This window comes from Gossypium hirsutum, chromosome D05 (assembly GCF_007990345.1).
Source record: "Gossypium hirsutum isolate 1008001.06 chromosome D05, Gossypium_hirsutum_v2.1, whole genome shotgun sequence".
Lineage (NCBI taxonomy): Eukaryota > Viridiplantae > Streptophyta > Magnoliopsida > Malvales > Malvaceae > Gossypium > Gossypium hirsutum.
The window spans coordinates 22,822,279-22,839,730 of record NC_053441.1 but is presented as its reverse complement, the minus strand read 5'-3'; the positions used below and the strand labels follow the sequence as shown (position 1 = coordinate 22,839,730).

Sequence of the window (17,452 nt, the reverse complement as noted above, 5' to 3'; positions counted from 1 at the left end):
ATTATAATTCCGGCCCCCTAGCGCTCATTGCATTTATTTTTCATAATAACAAAATTTCTGTCTTATTTATTGACACGTAAATAATATAATTATATACCAATTAACTGAATTTTGCCGTCAACATAATATTCCGTTTGTTTTCTCTTTGGGTCAAAGACCTTCCCTCCTCCAAATCCACTGATCTGTTGAATGTTGCTTTAACAGGTACGAAATTTCAAGGTAATGATTGAAGTATATAACTTCAACTATAGCTTATTTTGGAGATTTTAGAAGAAAAATCACTCTTCTCTTTGTTTTTTAATTCAACCCTAACTGGCTTTCTTTAAAAAAATTTTTTTGAAGGGATGAAAGAAAGTAGAAATACTTCTATACAAAAAGAATTTCATTTTTTTTAATTAAAAACGGATTCTACAAAGACAATACTATTTTTCTAGGTAACAAAAAGGAAGAAACTATTAAGGTTTAATGGGAACAATTCTTATAACTCCTAAAGTTTGGGTCAAATTTTGAGATGATTAATCGAAAAGAAATATGGTGGGTAGAATTCCTTAAAAAAGGCCACATAATGGTCAACTTCAATTTGATCCATTTTCCTGGCATTTCAAATTTGTTAAAGCAACATTCAATCGGTTTGAAGAAAGAAAAACAAACGGGGTATAATGTTGATGGCAAAACTCAATTATTACCTTCAAATTTCAGATCTGTTATAGCAACCTTCTGGATTTGGAGAAGGGAACACAATTCCCTCTTTGACCAGAAGAGAAAACAAAGATTGACCACAAAACTGAATCCATGTGTCAGGGGAACACTAAGAGGCACAGAGTATACTGAAATTTGAAACAATAATACATGACGGTTCATTTTTCTAGATTAAATATTTTTTAAAGTTGTTTTTTAGAGAAACATGTAACAATCCTCTCATTTTATTGAGTATGCGTCACATTTGCATATTGATTCACACACTAGAAATTTTGTTCAACAGAAATAAAGTTATAGCTATGGACTATGGTGCTGTATTTGTAGCAATGCTACGAAGCACTATGGTCTCCACCGTGAGACCTTGCCCAAACCCGAACAACACGCCCTACTCAAGACCAGCACCAGTTGTGGCTTTGCCTTCTAACATTGACATTTTCCTCATCTCGTTAAGAACACGGTTGGACTTCGCATGTTTCCATATTCGCTTAGTACATGCCAACTCGCTTTAAGCTTCTCCTTATTCAACCCAAGTTTTTCTTCAACTCCTTTGAGAATTGCAGCTCCACCAGGATGGACTACGTAAAACAAGTTTTCCCATTCGGTAATGCCAAATGGAGTAAACGCTTCAGCCATGCGTTGCACGATGTTGTTAGCAATGTACTTAGGCAAATCTCTTGACATATAATACTCTATTCCCATTTCACGTACTTTCCCTATCAGCATATCATCAGACTCAGGGATAAAGGTCTGACTCGCTGAAACAATTTGAAATAAAGGACGCTCGTTGATGCTGGCAATAGGATTAGAACCAACAACCAAAGCTGCTGCCCCATCGGCAAAAATTGCAGAGCCGATGAGTATGTCTAAATGGGTGTTCGAAGGTGGTTGAAAACTCGCAACAATAATCTCGGAGCACACGGTAAGCACTCAAGCACTAGCATTGTTCTCGGCTAAATCCTTGGCAAGACGTAGGGCAGAGGCACCGCCAAAACAACCTTGATTATAAATCATGAACCTCTGAACGGAAGGTTTGAGGCCAATGAGCTTAGCAAGCTTATGGTCGGCACTAGGCATGTCTATCCCTGAAGATGTGCAAAATATAAGGTGAGTGATCTTTGAAATGGGCTGTCCCCATTCTTTGATGGCTTTCAATGCCGCTTCCATACCTAGCTTAGGTACTTCAGTTACAAGGATCTCCTGACGAATATCAAAAGATGGAGCCTTGTAGATAGTTAAGTTGGGATTTTCTTTTAGCATGGCCTCAGTTAAGTACATGCAACGTTTCTTTATTGTAGATCTCTCACCTGAAGATACATAAAGAACATTTATATTAGTGTAGAAATGGAAAATTCACTTGATGAAAGATTATATATATGTAGGTATAAAATAACAGTCAATTCTTAGCTTTTACGAAATTATGATACTTAATATTCGTTAAAATTTTCTTTTAATTGCATCATGTGTTCACTTTTTAATCACTCAAAAGTAAAAATCTGAATAGTCAGCTTGATAGAAATAGTTAGGTGGATTTGTTGTGCCAATAGCTAGAGTAGCGACTAATTTCTCAACTTGAGAAGCCTCCAAGTTATTTTTTGTTGCCATATCTAAATATTTTTAGTTTCTTACTTTTTAGTAAAAGCTTTCAAAATTGAGTTTATATAAAAATTATTTTGAAGACTTCAATTACAAAAATAAGTGAATTAAGCTTTAATGTTAATAATTTCCCCAACCCAACTTGTCCAATCCTAAAGCTCCAAGAAGATTAAAGCCTATTTCACAAGTGTTTGGCAAATTCTCTTATCAGAAGATAAGTGGATTTTTTTTTTGCTATTTCAATAATGCTCTTATCCGAATATAAGTCAATGCGCATTGTTGTTCAAAAAAAAAGTCAATGCGCATTGATCTAGTTTTAGAGCGGAACAAGTAACACCATTTTCCGCACTGGTGAAAATTTCAATTCATATAATTTACATCAGCTCGTTTCAATCAATTCCAATCACACCGATTGGAACATGGTGCATTGACCAATGCATGAATAATAGTAAAAAAATAAAAAATTTAACTATTTACTATTATTATAAAGACTTAATAACTATTTACTTTCGTCGAAATTTGTCTTTCAATTGTGTCATATGTTCACTTTTAGTCACTCGAAAGTAAAAATCTAGATAATCAGCTTGGTAAAAGCAGTTGGGTGGATTTGTTGTGCCAATAGCTAGAATAGTAGTTAATTTCTCAACTCTACAAGCCTCCAAGTTATTTTCTCTTGCCATATCTAAAAATTTTTGGTTTGTTGTTTTTTAGCAAAAACTTTCAAAATTGAGTTTATATAGAAATTATTTTGAGAACTTCAATTGCAAAAATAAATGAGTTAGGCAATAATGTTAATGAAGTTTTAGTGTTTGGGCAACCTAACTTACCAAATCCTCAAGCTCCAAGAAGATTAAATCCTATTTCACTAGTGTTTGGCAAATTATCTTATCTAAGGATAAGTGTATTTTTGGCTATTCAATATGATTTTATTAATCACATGTGCCTTCATTCTTTTAGGATATGTGCCTTCATTCATTTAGGATTTGAATATAATCATGGATTAATTTATAACTTTATAATACATAAAACCGGCTCCTCTTTTTTATCATTAAACATTTATTCGTGTGCTATTATCATTTAACTTTACAATACTAATTTTGAACCTAATATTTTTTTCTATCAAGATTATTGAGAAAAAAAATTCGGTATTGGTTGACAAGAGCTTTGGCATATCTATTGAGTGTACAATCGCAACATCGATAAATATAATACGAGTAACGATTTTCATGCACAAAATATCCATATAAAATTTGAATTATTGTGGTTTAAGTACGAGCTTTTCTTGTTTTGAATTAGAAAGGACAATGAAAAAGTCCATGAGAGTGGTAGAAAGAACATGGTGGTCAATACTGCATAAGTTCCAGTCATAGTTACATTGATCCAATTTTAAAGAGGAACAAGCAACACCATTTTCTGCACTGGTGAAAATTTCGATTCATATAAATTACATCGACTCGTTTCGATCAAATCGAATCATACCGATTGGAACATAATGCACCGAACAGCGCATGCATAATATTAAAAAAAATAAAACTTTTAACTATTCACATGATTATCAAAAAAAAAAAGCCCTGCTCACCCTTTAGTTCTTTCTTGTTAATTCATTAAATAATAAATTTTATTTGTGGAGTTTATTGATGAGCATTTTATATAACTGATGGATACTTTATATTTAAAATTTATTGTAACACCCCAAAACTCATCCCAGAAGTTTCGACCGAATTCCAGAGGTCACGTTGCTCACCAAAGTGTCCCAAATTAAAATACTGATCAAATCTAAAAAATCTCTTTTTGAAAACCCTTTTCTTTTAATGCTTAACAAAACCCAATAAAATCTTTACTTATGTTTTGCAAATTAGGGGTTTAATCATTGTTAGAATTAAAATAAAACCAATTTAATAATTGTAAATATTCAGTTTGCAGATAATTCAAGTTTTGCTAATCGTCAACTGAAATTTCAAAATCAGGTACAACAGAAAATAAATCTTTTCGGTGTGCTAGGAGCTCGGTTATATCTCTTACTAGATATTTTATTGTTTGTTTAAACTTTAAATAACGTATGTTTTCGGACTATGGTTTGTAAACTTGGATGTGATGTTGGTTTAAGTAGTTAAGTGTTTTCTGTAAGATGAATTTTAAGATACTTAGAGGTTGGTTTTCCTCAAACGTTTTGATGTACCATTCAGACTTGGTCTTAACGTCTAAGCAGAGTATGGGGTGTTACATTTAAGTGTTACAAAAGGAATTTTGTTCTGAATCCACTAAGAAAAGAGACTGAAACCTAAAATAAAAATATATAAAGATTATTATATCACACATGAAAATTTTAAGGGTTCCATGGTTCATTATTGTAGACTTATATTTTTAAGTTGTTTTTTTTAAAGAAACATGTATCAATCTTCTCGTTCACATTCGCATATTGTTTCACACACCGGCAATAACTATGGATTATGGTGCTGAATTTGTAACAAAGCTACGAAGCACCAATGTCTCCACTGTGAGACCTGGCCCAAACCCGAACAACACGCCCCACTCAAGACCTTCACCTGTGGTGGCTTTGCCTTCCAACACCGACATTTTCCTCATCTCATCAAGAACAAAGATCACGCTTGGACCCCTCATGTTTCCATATTCACTTAGCACATGCCTACTTGCTCTAAGCTTCTCCTTATTCAACCCAAGTTTTTCTTCAATTCCATTAAGAATAGCTACTCCACCAGGATGAACTATATAAAACAAATTTTCCCATTCCCTGATTCCAAATGGAGTAAACGCTTCAACCATGCATTGCTTGATGTTGTTAGACACGTATTGAGGCAAATTTCTCGATAGATAATACTCCATCCCCATTTCACGTATTTTCCCTATTAGTAAATCATCAGATTTAGGGATAATGCTTTGACTTGCTGATACAATTTGAAATAAAGGGCACTCGTTGATGCTGACAATAGGATTAGCACCAACAATCAAAGCCGCTGCCCCATCGGAAAATATTGCGGAGCCAATGAGTATGTCTAAATGGGTCTCCGAAGGTGGTTGGAAACTCATGACCATGTTCTCGGAGCAAACAATAAGTACACGAGCACTGGCATTGTTCTCGGCCAAATCCTTGGCAAGGCGCAGGGCAGTGGCTCCAGCAAAGCAACCTTGATTATAAATCATGAATCTTTGAACAGAGGGTTTGAGGCCAATAAGATTAGCAAGCTTATGGTCAGCACTAGGCATGTCTATCCCTGATGATGTGCAAAATATAAGGTGAGTGATCTTTGAAATGGGTTGTCCCCATTCTTTGATGGCTTTCAATGCTGCTTCCATACCAAGCTTTGGTACTTCCTTTACAAGAAAATCTTGACGAACGTCAAAGGATGGAGCCTTGTAGATAGTTAAGCAGGGATTCTCTTTCAGCATGGCCTCACTTAACTGCATGTAACGTTTCTTTATTGTAGATTTCTCACCTGGTAACATATATAAATTACATCTATATTAGTGAGGAAATGGAAAAGTAATTTGGTGGAAGATTACATATAAAATAACAGTCCATTCCTAGCTTTTACAAAACTATGGTACTTACATATTCGTCGAAATTTGTCTTTTAATTGCGTCATGTGTTCACTTTTAGTCACTCGAAAGTAGAAATCTGGATAATCAGCTTGGTAAAAGCAGTTGGGTGGATTTGTTGTGCCAATAGCTAGAATAGTAGCTAATTTCTCAACTCCACAACCCTCCAAGTTATTTTCTGTTTCCATATCTAAATATTTTTGGTTTGTTGCTTTTTAGCAAAAACTTTCAAAATTGAGCTTATATAGAAATTATTTTGAGAACTTCAATTGCAAAAATAAGTGAGTTAGGCAATAATGTTAATGAACTTTTAGCATTTGACCAACCTAACTTGCCAAATCCTAAAGCTCCAAGAAGATTAAATCCTAGTTCACTAGTGTTTGGCAAATTATCTTATCTAAGGATAAGTGTATTTTTGGCTATTCAATATGATTTTATTAATCACATGTGCCTTCATTCATTTAGGGTTTGAGTATAATCATGTATTAATTTATAACTTTATAATACATAAAAATGGCTCCTCTTTTTATCATTAAACATTAATTTGTGTGCTATTATCATTTAACTTTATAATACATAAAATATTAGGTTAAAAAATAAAACTTTAACTATTCACATGATTATCAAAAAAAAAAAAAAGCCCTACTCACCCTTTAGTTCTTTCTTGTTAATTCATTAAATAATAAATTTTATTTGTGGAGTTTATTGATGAGCATTTTATATAACTAATGAATTCTTTATATTTAAAATTTATTGTAACACCCCCAAAACTCAGCCCAGAAGTTTCGACCGAATTCCTGAGGTCACATTGCTCACCAAAGTGTCCCAAATTAAAATACTGATCAAATCTAAAAAACCTCTTTTTGAAAACCCTTTTCTTTTAATGCTTAACAAAATCCAATAAAATCTTTACTTATATTTTGCAAATTAGGGGTTTAATCGTTGTTAGAATTAAAATAAAACCAATTTAATAATTGTAAATATTCATTTTGCAGATAATTCAAGTTTTGCTAATTGTCAACTGAAATTTCAAAATCAGGTACATTAGAAAATACATCATTTATTTTTAAAACAGAAACTATAAGTTATTTTTTTGAAATCGTGTGTTCTTTATAAAGGAATAGTAATTGATTAACCATAGTCCATGCATGATAAATCATAACTTCCGTTCAAAACCAAAATCCCGCATTCTTACGAGTCCTAACGAAATCAAAATCCATACCACAGTTCCTAAAACTTATTTCTAGTCCAAATTAAACAGATTATTATAACTCACAAAAACTTAATTAAATCAAACCAAAACGTGTCGTTTCAAGATCTCCAATTTGCCGAGTCCATCCTATTTTAAAGTGGAACAAGCAACACTACTTTTTGCACTGGTGAAAATTCCAATTCATATCGATTACATCGGCTGATTTCGGTCAATTCCAATCACACCGATTGGAACATGGTGCACCAGCCGATGCATGAATAATATTAAAAAAAACTTTTAATAATTTACTATTATTCTAAATACTTAATTGGAATTTACTAACGAATCAAAATGATTACATTGAAAAGTAAAGTTTAACATTTTAAACATTAAAGGTTTTAGTTTTAGGACATACTTTCACAATTAAAATATAAAAACCCCTATTCACATTATTACAAAAAAAAAAAAAATCTCTACTCACCCTTAAGTTCTTTTCCTTGTTAATCCATTGACTAATGAATTTTATTTGTAGAGTTTATTTTTGAAAATTTTATATAATTGATGAATATTTTGTATTTAAAATTTATTTAGTGTTATTTATTTGATATTGTGAATATTTTTATACACATATATTAAATACCTTTCTTTAAAAAATAATGATACATCGAAACAAACTAATACGTATTAATTTTAATAAAAATAATATATCTATAAATATGATACTATTTACCTTATAAAAAACCCATGTCAATTGTCCAACAATTCATACACGATTATGTTGGTAATTATTGATCGTACTTTCACAAGCTTCAGATTTTTATAGAATATGGTGGCTCTCAATTCTTGCTGTAGCCTGCGATCATGTTATTACTTACTTTGGCATTAGTTTATTGCAAGTACCACCTATTTAATTTTAGTGAAAAGCTATTATAAGTTGAAACATTTTCAAAATATGTATAATATTCTAATAGTGATAATTGGAAAATTAAAAATATTTAAAAATTATGTCACTTGCTTATTAGTTAAGAGTTCACAACCAAAATTATCACTATTTATAGAGATGAGTTATGTCTCTTGTTACTAAAAGTGTTATGTTGATTATTACTAAAAATTCATAAATATTCAAGTAGAGGTCTATTGAATAATTATGTTTATTATTAATAAATGTGACCATTCATTTGGATAGTTATGTTATCACTACAAATCAAAATATTTCGAACATCTGATTGAGTTAATCGACTAGAAAGAGGTGAGTGAGCATGCGTATTTGAATCAAGAAAGGATTGAAATGATTTTAGATGTGATGGAAAATATGATTCCTATTTGTTTTTGTGTAATTGATGAATGGTTACTTCTGATTGTATATTGTGTTATTCTAATTTTATCTTTTAGCTTCACATTTTTAAGCTCTAGTTCATTGATGTATGAGCTATAAGCTTTTATTATTATTATTGAAAATAGATATTTACATAAGGGGTGAAGGAATTTTTTTCTGAATCCACTAACAAAATATATTGAAACCTTAAACAATAATATATAAAGATTATTATTTCATACATGGAATTTTTAAAGGTTTCACGGTTCGTTGTTCTAGACTTATGTTTTTAAGTTTTTTCTTAAAGAAACATGTATCAATCTTCTTGTTCACATTCACATATTGTTTCACACACCGTCAATTTTGTTGAACAAAAAAAAGTTTCACACACCATCAATAGCTATGGACCATGGTGTTGAATTTGTAGTAAAGCTACGAAGCACCAATGTCTCCACCGTGAGACCTGGCCCAAACTCGAACAACACGCCCCACTCAAGACCTTCACCTGTGGTGGCTTTGCCTTCCAACACCGACATTTTCCTCATCTCATTAAGAACAAAGATCACGCTTGGTGTAATACCCCAAAAATTTTTTTACATTAATATATTATCTTTGATATAATAAAATAAGGAAATAAAGCGATAAAAAGGGAAAATTTTGGAGTTATGTCAACATTGGGAAGTATTATTATGACATATTAGTTCAAGAAAGGATTAAATCGTAAAAGTGAGAAACCTTTTGTTGCCCAAGAGTAAATACTCAAAATTTGAGGGGTTAAAGTGTAAATATAAAAATTTAAAGGACCAATGGTGTAAATATTTTAAGGGTGAAATGATCTAGAAACTAAGGAAAATGGATGGATTAGGACCAACTTGAAAAAGGTGAAGAATTTTGAGGGACTAAATTACAATTTTACCAAATTAAGTGATGACTTAAGGATGAAATTTTAAAAGATCATAAAGGGCAAAATGTTCAATTAGAATAGAGAGAAATCTAGAAGATAATGATGATGCTGGAGATATTTTAGATTAATTAAATAAATAAATATTAGTTTATTAATATTTTAATTTGATTTTTAAATAATATTTTATTATTTTATTATTATTTTATTTAGTATATATATAAGAAAAGGAAGATGAAAAATCATCATCAACCTCTCATGCATTCCAACATGTGGGGAGAAAAGAAAGAAAGAAACTTTCTTTTCTTTACAATTTGGTCCTTTTACCAAAAATTCACTATTTTCACTTAGAAATCAAAAGAATTTCCATAGCTTCCAAAAGAGAAAAATAATAAGGAGACAATGGAGAGCTAGAATATCAAATTAGATTCAAGAAATAGAAGCTGGAGGAGAGAGAAAATCAAGTTAAAGATTGAAATCAATAGCACAAGGTAAGAACATCAAGATTTCAATATATTTTTGAGTTGGATATTATTGAAAAAGTAGGAAATTAATGTTATAGTAGAGTTTTCTTATATAAGGTCTTGTGTTCTTGATATGTTAGTGAAGAGAAAATAAGAGAAAGTGATGAGAAATAGTGTAGAGAAAGAAAGTAAGGGTGTTATAAACATGGTAGTAAACATCTTGCACTAAAACAGTTTTGGACAGCAACAGTAGGATAACTTTGAAAAATCACCATAAATTATGAAAATCGAATTAGAGAATGAAAAAAATATGGAATTAAATATTATTAAGTCTAGTTTCTCATAGAAGAAATGTTGTAAGTAATGTAATTGTAAATCATGAGATATAATAAATTTTGTGAGATAAGGTCAGAATGAATTTGAGTTTCCCTATTCTGTCTTTGGAAAATCATAAAAAAATAAATAAAAATAATTAGAGGATTAAATTCATATTTTTAAAATCCTGAATGAGTATATTTTCAATAGAAACAAACGAGAACATCATCTGAATTCTGTACAAAGAGATAATTAATTTTTAGTGAAAAGGGGTAAGAACTGTTAAAGAGTGAAACAGGGAAAACTTTAAAGAATAAACTGTACTTATTGGCTAAACCAAAAATTATGAAAATTTTATGGTAAAAATATATGTGAGTCTTGTTTCATGGAAAATTTTCGGATCTCAATTTGAAGTTCTATAGCTTAAGATATAATTAATTTAGTGACTATAACTCAAGTGAACAGCTTGTTATGAGTAAACAAGTAAATAGTGGTATTATGTATATATCAAGGATGTGGAATAGAGTGGAGGAGGATGAAAAATATATGTGAATATTCAGATAATATGAGTTTATTTTAAAGTAGCTAATTTACATGTTTTAGATTCGGGGACTAAAATGAATAAAAGTGAAATTTTAAGGGTAATTTTGTAAAAATGTCAAAAATGACCAAATTGCATGAAATGAATTGTTTTATTATTTAAATTAATAAATTTAATGAAATATTAATTTAGATCAAGATTGGGTGGAAATTCGAGGAAAATGGAAAAGTATCAAAATGTCCCTGAATTTTGGTATTTCTGTAATTTAGCCTTGTAATTTTGTCTAACTTGAATTATATTCTTAAATGCTTGAAATGTATGTTATTGATGTGAATATGATTTGAATGTTCATTATATGAAAATTGATGAAACATTGATATAGTTTATAAAAAGGGGAAGAAATCCCGGTTGAATGAAAGAAAAATTCGATGGATCTCTGAAAAGGAATTGATGGTAAAAAGGATCTAGCCCGGATGGGTGATCCTATCCTGATATAGGCCTCCCGAAGAATATGTGGAAAATGGATTTAGCCTAGACGGGTAATCCGAATTAGGGTCTGAATTGAGCCTGGATTGGTAATTCAGATCCAAGCTCATTAGAGTAATTGTCATTGCAGGGGATTTAGCCTGGACTAGTAATCCCGACAATACTCTATGAGTTTATATTACAGGGGATTTAGCCTGGACTGGTAATCCCGCTATAAGGACGAGGTTCGCGGGAGTGTGCTCTCTGAAATGGAAATGTGTACACATGAATATGAATTGACGGACTCGGATTTGTACACTTAGGTGTACCCCTGAAAATCCATCGAAATTCCAAGTAGTTCAACGGGATAAATATGGAAAATAATAAGGGTAATAGAAAATATGGAATTGAATTATTATTGGAAATATATTATCGAATTTAATACCCAGTTTGGATTGAACGCGGGATTGAGTACAATCGTTCTGTGCCAAAGGATGAATTGACAGATAAGACCATAACTGGGCTATGGCATTACAAATGTAAAGGAGGAATTGACAGTAAATTACCCAAGTAAACCGATGTTCAGCATTTGTTGCAGACTTTTGTGTTTACTATCTGTTTAGCTCTCATGAGCTTAAGTTCAGCCTTCGGGCTTCTGAAAACGATGTACTCATATCCGTAAGTCGTTCTTCGATACAGAAAGAAACGGTAAAAGACTTTTGTGGTTGAATTGAAAGATTTATAGATTATTATTGGTATTGATCTAAAATAAATGTAACCATTGATATTTAAATGATATAACGGGTAAAGTTTTGAAGTGAGATAACATGAGAACTATTACCGGTATGTACGCGAAATTCATAAAAATGATGGTACATGAAATATTGAAATAATGAAATGAATGATATATACCTATTAAGAAACTATAAGAGAATGATATGTATCATGACATGTAAATGTATGATTATCTTTAATATGTTGAAACAAGAAAATTATGCATGATGAGTTTATATGTAATGTGTGCAAGTACACTAATCAGTATTGTTGCTTGATGCTTAGGCAAGTGCCAAGCTATTGGTTGAATAGTAATTTGATTTTTTTAATGGAAGCATTGAATTGATAAGTATTTGAAGGAAAATATGCTAGTGTTCATGAAAAAGTGGTATGGTTTAAATTATGCAATTTCTTATGAAATGACTTATCATGTAATCAGTTCAGGAAAGGATCTGGGTAAATGCACTAGTTTGTGACCATGGTTGAATGATATGTTTAGGACTTGTGTGACATGCATATGGAACAAGCGTGGAAAGTGAAGAAATGCAAATGAAAATAAAGAAATTATCAAGAGTTAAAGTTATATAAAATCCTACTAAGCTTGGGATAATATGTTTAAGTGATACTGTGGATTTATTCACCTTGTAAGTTGATGAATATAGCTTCATGGGTATTGTGGTATCAATATTGGGTTATCCTTGATATGTATAGATTTAATATTTTAAAAGAACTAATATGATTAAAGACTACACGAGCTTACTAAGCATTCATTGCTTACGTATTTTTTTATTTACCCTACAGATTATCAAAAGTTCGATTGGGTTGGAAGCTTGTCAGAGATATATCACACTATCCATTGGTTCTACCGGTAATTTCGGATGATTTGATTCTAGTTATAATGGCATGTATAAGTTAATTTCAGCCAACGTTGGCTCATTAATGTTTTAATTTTGATTGGTTTCAAATATGAATGCTAGATGAAATGAAACGTCTAAAAATCAATCTGTAAATTTTGGTAATGCTCTGTAACCCTGTTCTGACGATGGATTCGGGTTAGGGGTGTTACACTTGGACCCCACATGTTTCCATATTCACTTAGCACATGCCTACTTGCTCTAAGCCTCTCCTTATTCAACCCAAGTTTCTCTTCAATTCCATTAAGAATAGCTACTCCACTAGGATGAACTATATAAAACAAATTTTCCCATTCCCTGATTCCAAATGGAGTAAACGCTTCGACCATGCATTGCTTGATGTTGTTAGACACGTACTGATGCAAATTTCTCGATAAATAATACTCCATCCCCATTTCACGTATTTTTCCTATTAGTAAATCATCGGATTCAGGGATAATGCTTTGATTTGCTGATACAATTTGAAATAAAGGGCACTCGTTGATGCTGACAATAGGATTAGCACCAACAATCAAAGTCGCTGCCCCATCAAAAAATATGGCGGAGCCAATGAGTATGTCTAAATGGGTCTCCGAAGGTGGTTGGAAACTCATGATCATGTTCTCGGAGCAAACAATAAGTACACGAGCACTAGCATTGTTCTCGGCCAAATCCTTGGCAAGGTGCAGGGCAGTGGCTCCAGCAAAGCAACCTTGATTATAAATCATGAATCTCTGAACAGAGGGTTTGAGGCCAATAAGATTAGCAAGCTTATGGTCAGCACTAGGCATGTCTATCCCTGATGATGTGCAAAATATAAGGTGAGTGATCTTTGAAATGGGTTGTCCCCATTCTTTGATGGCTTTCAATGCTGCTTCCATACCAAGCTTTGGTACTTCCTTTACAAGCATATCTTGACGAACGTCAAAGGATGGAGCCTTGTAGATAATTAAGCAGGGATTCTCTTTCAGCATGGCCTCACTTAACTGTATGTAACGTTTCTTTATTGTAGATTTCTCACCTGGTAACATATATAAATTACATCTATATTAGTGAGGAAATGGAAAATTAATTTGGTGGAAGATTACATATAAAATAACAATCCATTCCTAGCTTTGACAAAACTATGATACTTACATATTCGTCGAAATTTGTCTTTTAATTGGGTCATGTGTTCACTTTTAGTCACTCGAAAGTAGAAATCTGGATAATTAGCTTGGTAAAAGCAGTTGGGTGGATTTGTTGTGCCAATAGCTATAATAGTACCTAATTTCTCAACTCCACAACCCTCCAAGTTATTTTCTGTTTCCATATCTAAATATTTTTTTGTTGCTTTTTAGCAAAAACTTTCAAAATTGAGCTTATATAGAAATTATTTTGAGAACTTCAATTGCAAAAATAAGTGAAAAGTTATTATAAGTTGTTGAAACATTTTCAAAATATGTATAATATATAATTGGAAAATTAAAAATATTTAAAAATTATGCCACTTGCTTATTAACCAAGAGTTCTCAACCAAGAATTATCACTATTTATAGAGATGAGTTATGTCTCTTGTTACTAAAAGTTATGTTGATTATTTATAAAAATCCATAATTATTCAAGTAGAGGTCTATTGAATAATAATGTTTATTATTAATAAATATGACCATTCATTTGGTTAGTTATGTTATCACTACAAATTAAAATATTTCGAACCTCTGATTGAGTTAATTGACTAGAAAGAGGTGAGTGAGCATGTGTATTTGGATCAAGAAAGGATTGAAATCATTTTAGATGTGATGGAACATATGATTCCTATTTGTTTTGGTGTAATTGATGAATGGTTAGTTCTGATTGTATATTGTGTTATTCTAATTTTATTTTTTAGCTTCACATGTTTAAGCTCTAGTTCAGTGATGTATGAGCTATAGGCTTTTTTTTTATTGAAAGTAGATATTTACATAAGTGGTGAATATGATCATGTGTTATTTTATTTTATAATCACATGTGTCTTCATTCGTTTTACGATTTGAATATGATCATGTATTAGTTTTTAACTTTATAATACATAAAACCAGCTCCTCTTTTTATCATTAAAAATTAATTCGTGTACTATTATCATTCAACTTTATAATACTAATTTTGAACCTGATATTTCTTTCTCTCAAGCTTATTCAAAAAAAAAAATTTCGGTATTGGTTGACAAGAGCTTTAGCATAGTATTGAATTTACAATTGCAACCTTGATAAATATAATAAGAGTAACAATTTTCATGCACAAAATATCCATATAAAATCTGAATTATTGTGGTTTAGCTAGGAGCTTTTCTTGTTTTGAATTAGAAAGGACAATGAAAAAGTCCATGAGAGTGGTAGAAAAAACATGGTGGTCAATTCTGCATCAATTCCAGTCATACCAATTAAAGTACATTGATCCAATTTTAAAACGGAACAACCAACATATTTTTTTGTACTGGTGAAAATTTTGATTCATATCGGTTACATCGGCTTGTTTCAACCAAATCCAATCACACTGATTGGAACATGGTGCATCGACCGATGCATGAATAATATTAAAAAAAGTAAAACTTTTAACTATTTATTATTATGCTAAAGACTTAATTGGAATTTACTAGCGAATTAAAAATGATTACACTGAAATGTAAAGTTTTGTTATGAATATTTTATTAATTGGATGTCCATCAAGATCTAGATAAGTTTTTATATACTTTAAATTCTAATAGTCATTAGAAGTAGATCTCTACATGATTTATACTTCTTATGCCTATAAATTGAGACTTTGGAGAAGCTTTGTAAATATTCCGATTGATTAATAAAATATGCTCTGTCTTTGCTCTCCCATTCTCTTTTCTCTCATTTTCTCTTTGTTCTTTACTTTCTGTCCTTTTATTTTATAAAATGTTACCAAAACGATTCTCTTTTATTTTTTTTCTCCATAAGTCACAAGAATATCCCCAAATTTTCTATTGTCTATTGTCTATTGTCTCCTAGGGTTGTTGCTGTTTCAATTGAGGCCGCGCACTATGGGTAATTATTAGAGCCTTTAACAACTCAATGCTCCTGATAATAACCAAGGTGACGACGATGTTGTTAAAGATCTTCAGGTATATTTTACTATGATTTATTTATTATATCATGTTTATTATAATTGGAGACTAATCATGACAAACATGAATAGATAGAATTTGATTTGAAATCCACGTATGTTTCCGATGGTGATTATGAAATAAAGAATCTATTGGGACGTTTATAAGTTTGTCCTAGTAAATCTATTGCATTACCCAAAGTGAATACAAGCATAAAAGAAAATAAAGACCAATATTATTCCAATATTTGGTAGTACAAGATTAGTCGAAAGCTCTAGAAGAGCTAATATATTAATATCTTGTAATGGTTAATCCATTGGATTTAAAAGATATTCATAATGGATCTCATATTGAGATTGTGAATAAGGAAAATATTATATTTCATTTAAATCAAAAGAGGATTGAATTATTGATTACTCTTGATCTTAAATTGAAGTGATTGTGACTATCTTTATGACATGCTTTTGTCATCATCCCCATTAAGGTGTTGAAAGCAAAATATTTGATTTGGAAAGATTTATGTAAAATAAATAGAATGTTGGTAATGACAATATGTCACAAAGAAAAGAGAAATAAAAAATAAAGCACACACAGATTTTACGTGGAAACCCTTTCCGGAAAAAAAAACCACAGGCAGAGGAGAAGAAAATTCACTATGTCGAATTCAAATGATTATAAGAGGAGTAGACTATGTCTATTTATAAGCTTGTAAAATCATATTCTAATAGAAGTATAGTAAGATTGAAACACCTTATTTTAATCAATATCAAATAGATAAAGTTTAATAAGGTTTTAAAAACCTTATTCTAAAGTAAAATAAAAGAAGTGTAGTTCTATATGGATTTTACTTTTATTTTATTTTACCACTGTATTTTATTTAAATAAGGATTCAACTCACTTAATTCTAAACTTTTATTTTATTTTACCACTGTATTTTATTTAAATAAGGATTCAACTCACTTAATTCTAACAATCTCCACCTTGACATGAATTCTCAATGAACAAGTTCTTCATCGTGAACTCTCAACGAACAAGTTCTCCATCTTTTCCATAAAACCCCTTAAGGGTTTAACTTCAACAATGAACACCAACCAAGTCTAAGCAATGCTCAAACTTGGTTATAGGAAGTTACTTAGTCATCATATCTGTAGGATTTTCATGAGTACTAATTTTGCTCACAACAAGATAACCACGAGTAATAATATCACGAACAAGATGATACCGAACATCAATGTGTTTTGTTCTCTCATGAAACATTTGATCTTTTGTAAGGGAGATGGCACTCTGACTGTCACAAAATACTGTACTGATTTGAAGGTCTTCGTTGAGTTCACTAAAGAGTCCCTTCAACAAAATAGCTTCTTTACAAGCCTCAGTAATCGCCATGTACTCAGCTTTAGTGGTAAACAAAGCAACTGTAGTTTGCAAAGTGGCTTTCCAACTGATTGCACAACCTCTGATTGTAAAGACATAACCTGTGAGAGATATTATTCTATCAAGATCTCCAGCAAAATCAGTATCAACATACCCAATGACTCCATTTCTAGTTTTTCCAAATTGTACGCAAACATTAGTAGTACCTCGTAAGTATCTTAAAATTGACTGAATTGCTTTCCAATGTTTTTTACCGAGATTTGCCATATATCTTTTTTTA

The 17,452-nt window shown here is 31.2% G+C and overlaps 2 protein-coding genes and 1 pseudogene across 2 annotated transcripts; all 3 read right to left on the bottom strand.

Moving 5' to 3' along the window:
* Nucleotides 1-944: 944 nt before the first annotated feature.
* Nucleotides 945-2,972, bottom strand: LOC107915292 (chalcone synthase-like; annotated as a pseudogene).
* A 1,602-nt stretch (nucleotides 2,973-4,574) lies between these two features.
* On the bottom strand, nucleotides 4,575-6,134 carry LOC107914126 (chalcone synthase). The gene is made up of 2 exons (XM_016842900.2): nucleotides 5,864-6,134; nucleotides 4,575-5,747 (listed from the first exon to the last, which is right to left on the bottom strand). The coding sequence occupies exons 1-2, from the start codon at nucleotides 6,036-6,038 to the stop codon at nucleotides 4,741-4,743; spliced, it is 1,182 nt and encodes a 393-aa protein (XP_016698389.1). The 5' UTR covers nucleotides 6,039-6,134; the 3' UTR covers nucleotides 4,575-4,740.
* Nucleotides 6,135-8,740: 2,606 nt separating this feature from the next.
* LOC107915293 (chalcone synthase) lies at nucleotides 8,741-14,022 on the bottom strand. Its single transcript, XM_016844463.1, has 4 exons — nucleotides 13,848-14,022; nucleotides 12,897-13,731; nucleotides 11,363-11,374; nucleotides 8,741-8,924 (listed from the first exon to the last, which is right to left on the bottom strand). Exons 1-4 carry the CDS (start codon nucleotides 14,020-14,022, stop codon nucleotides 8,741-8,743), a joined length of 1,206 nt encoding a protein of 401 aa, XP_016699952.1.
* Between the last annotated feature and the right edge of the window lie 3,430 nt (nucleotides 14,023-17,452).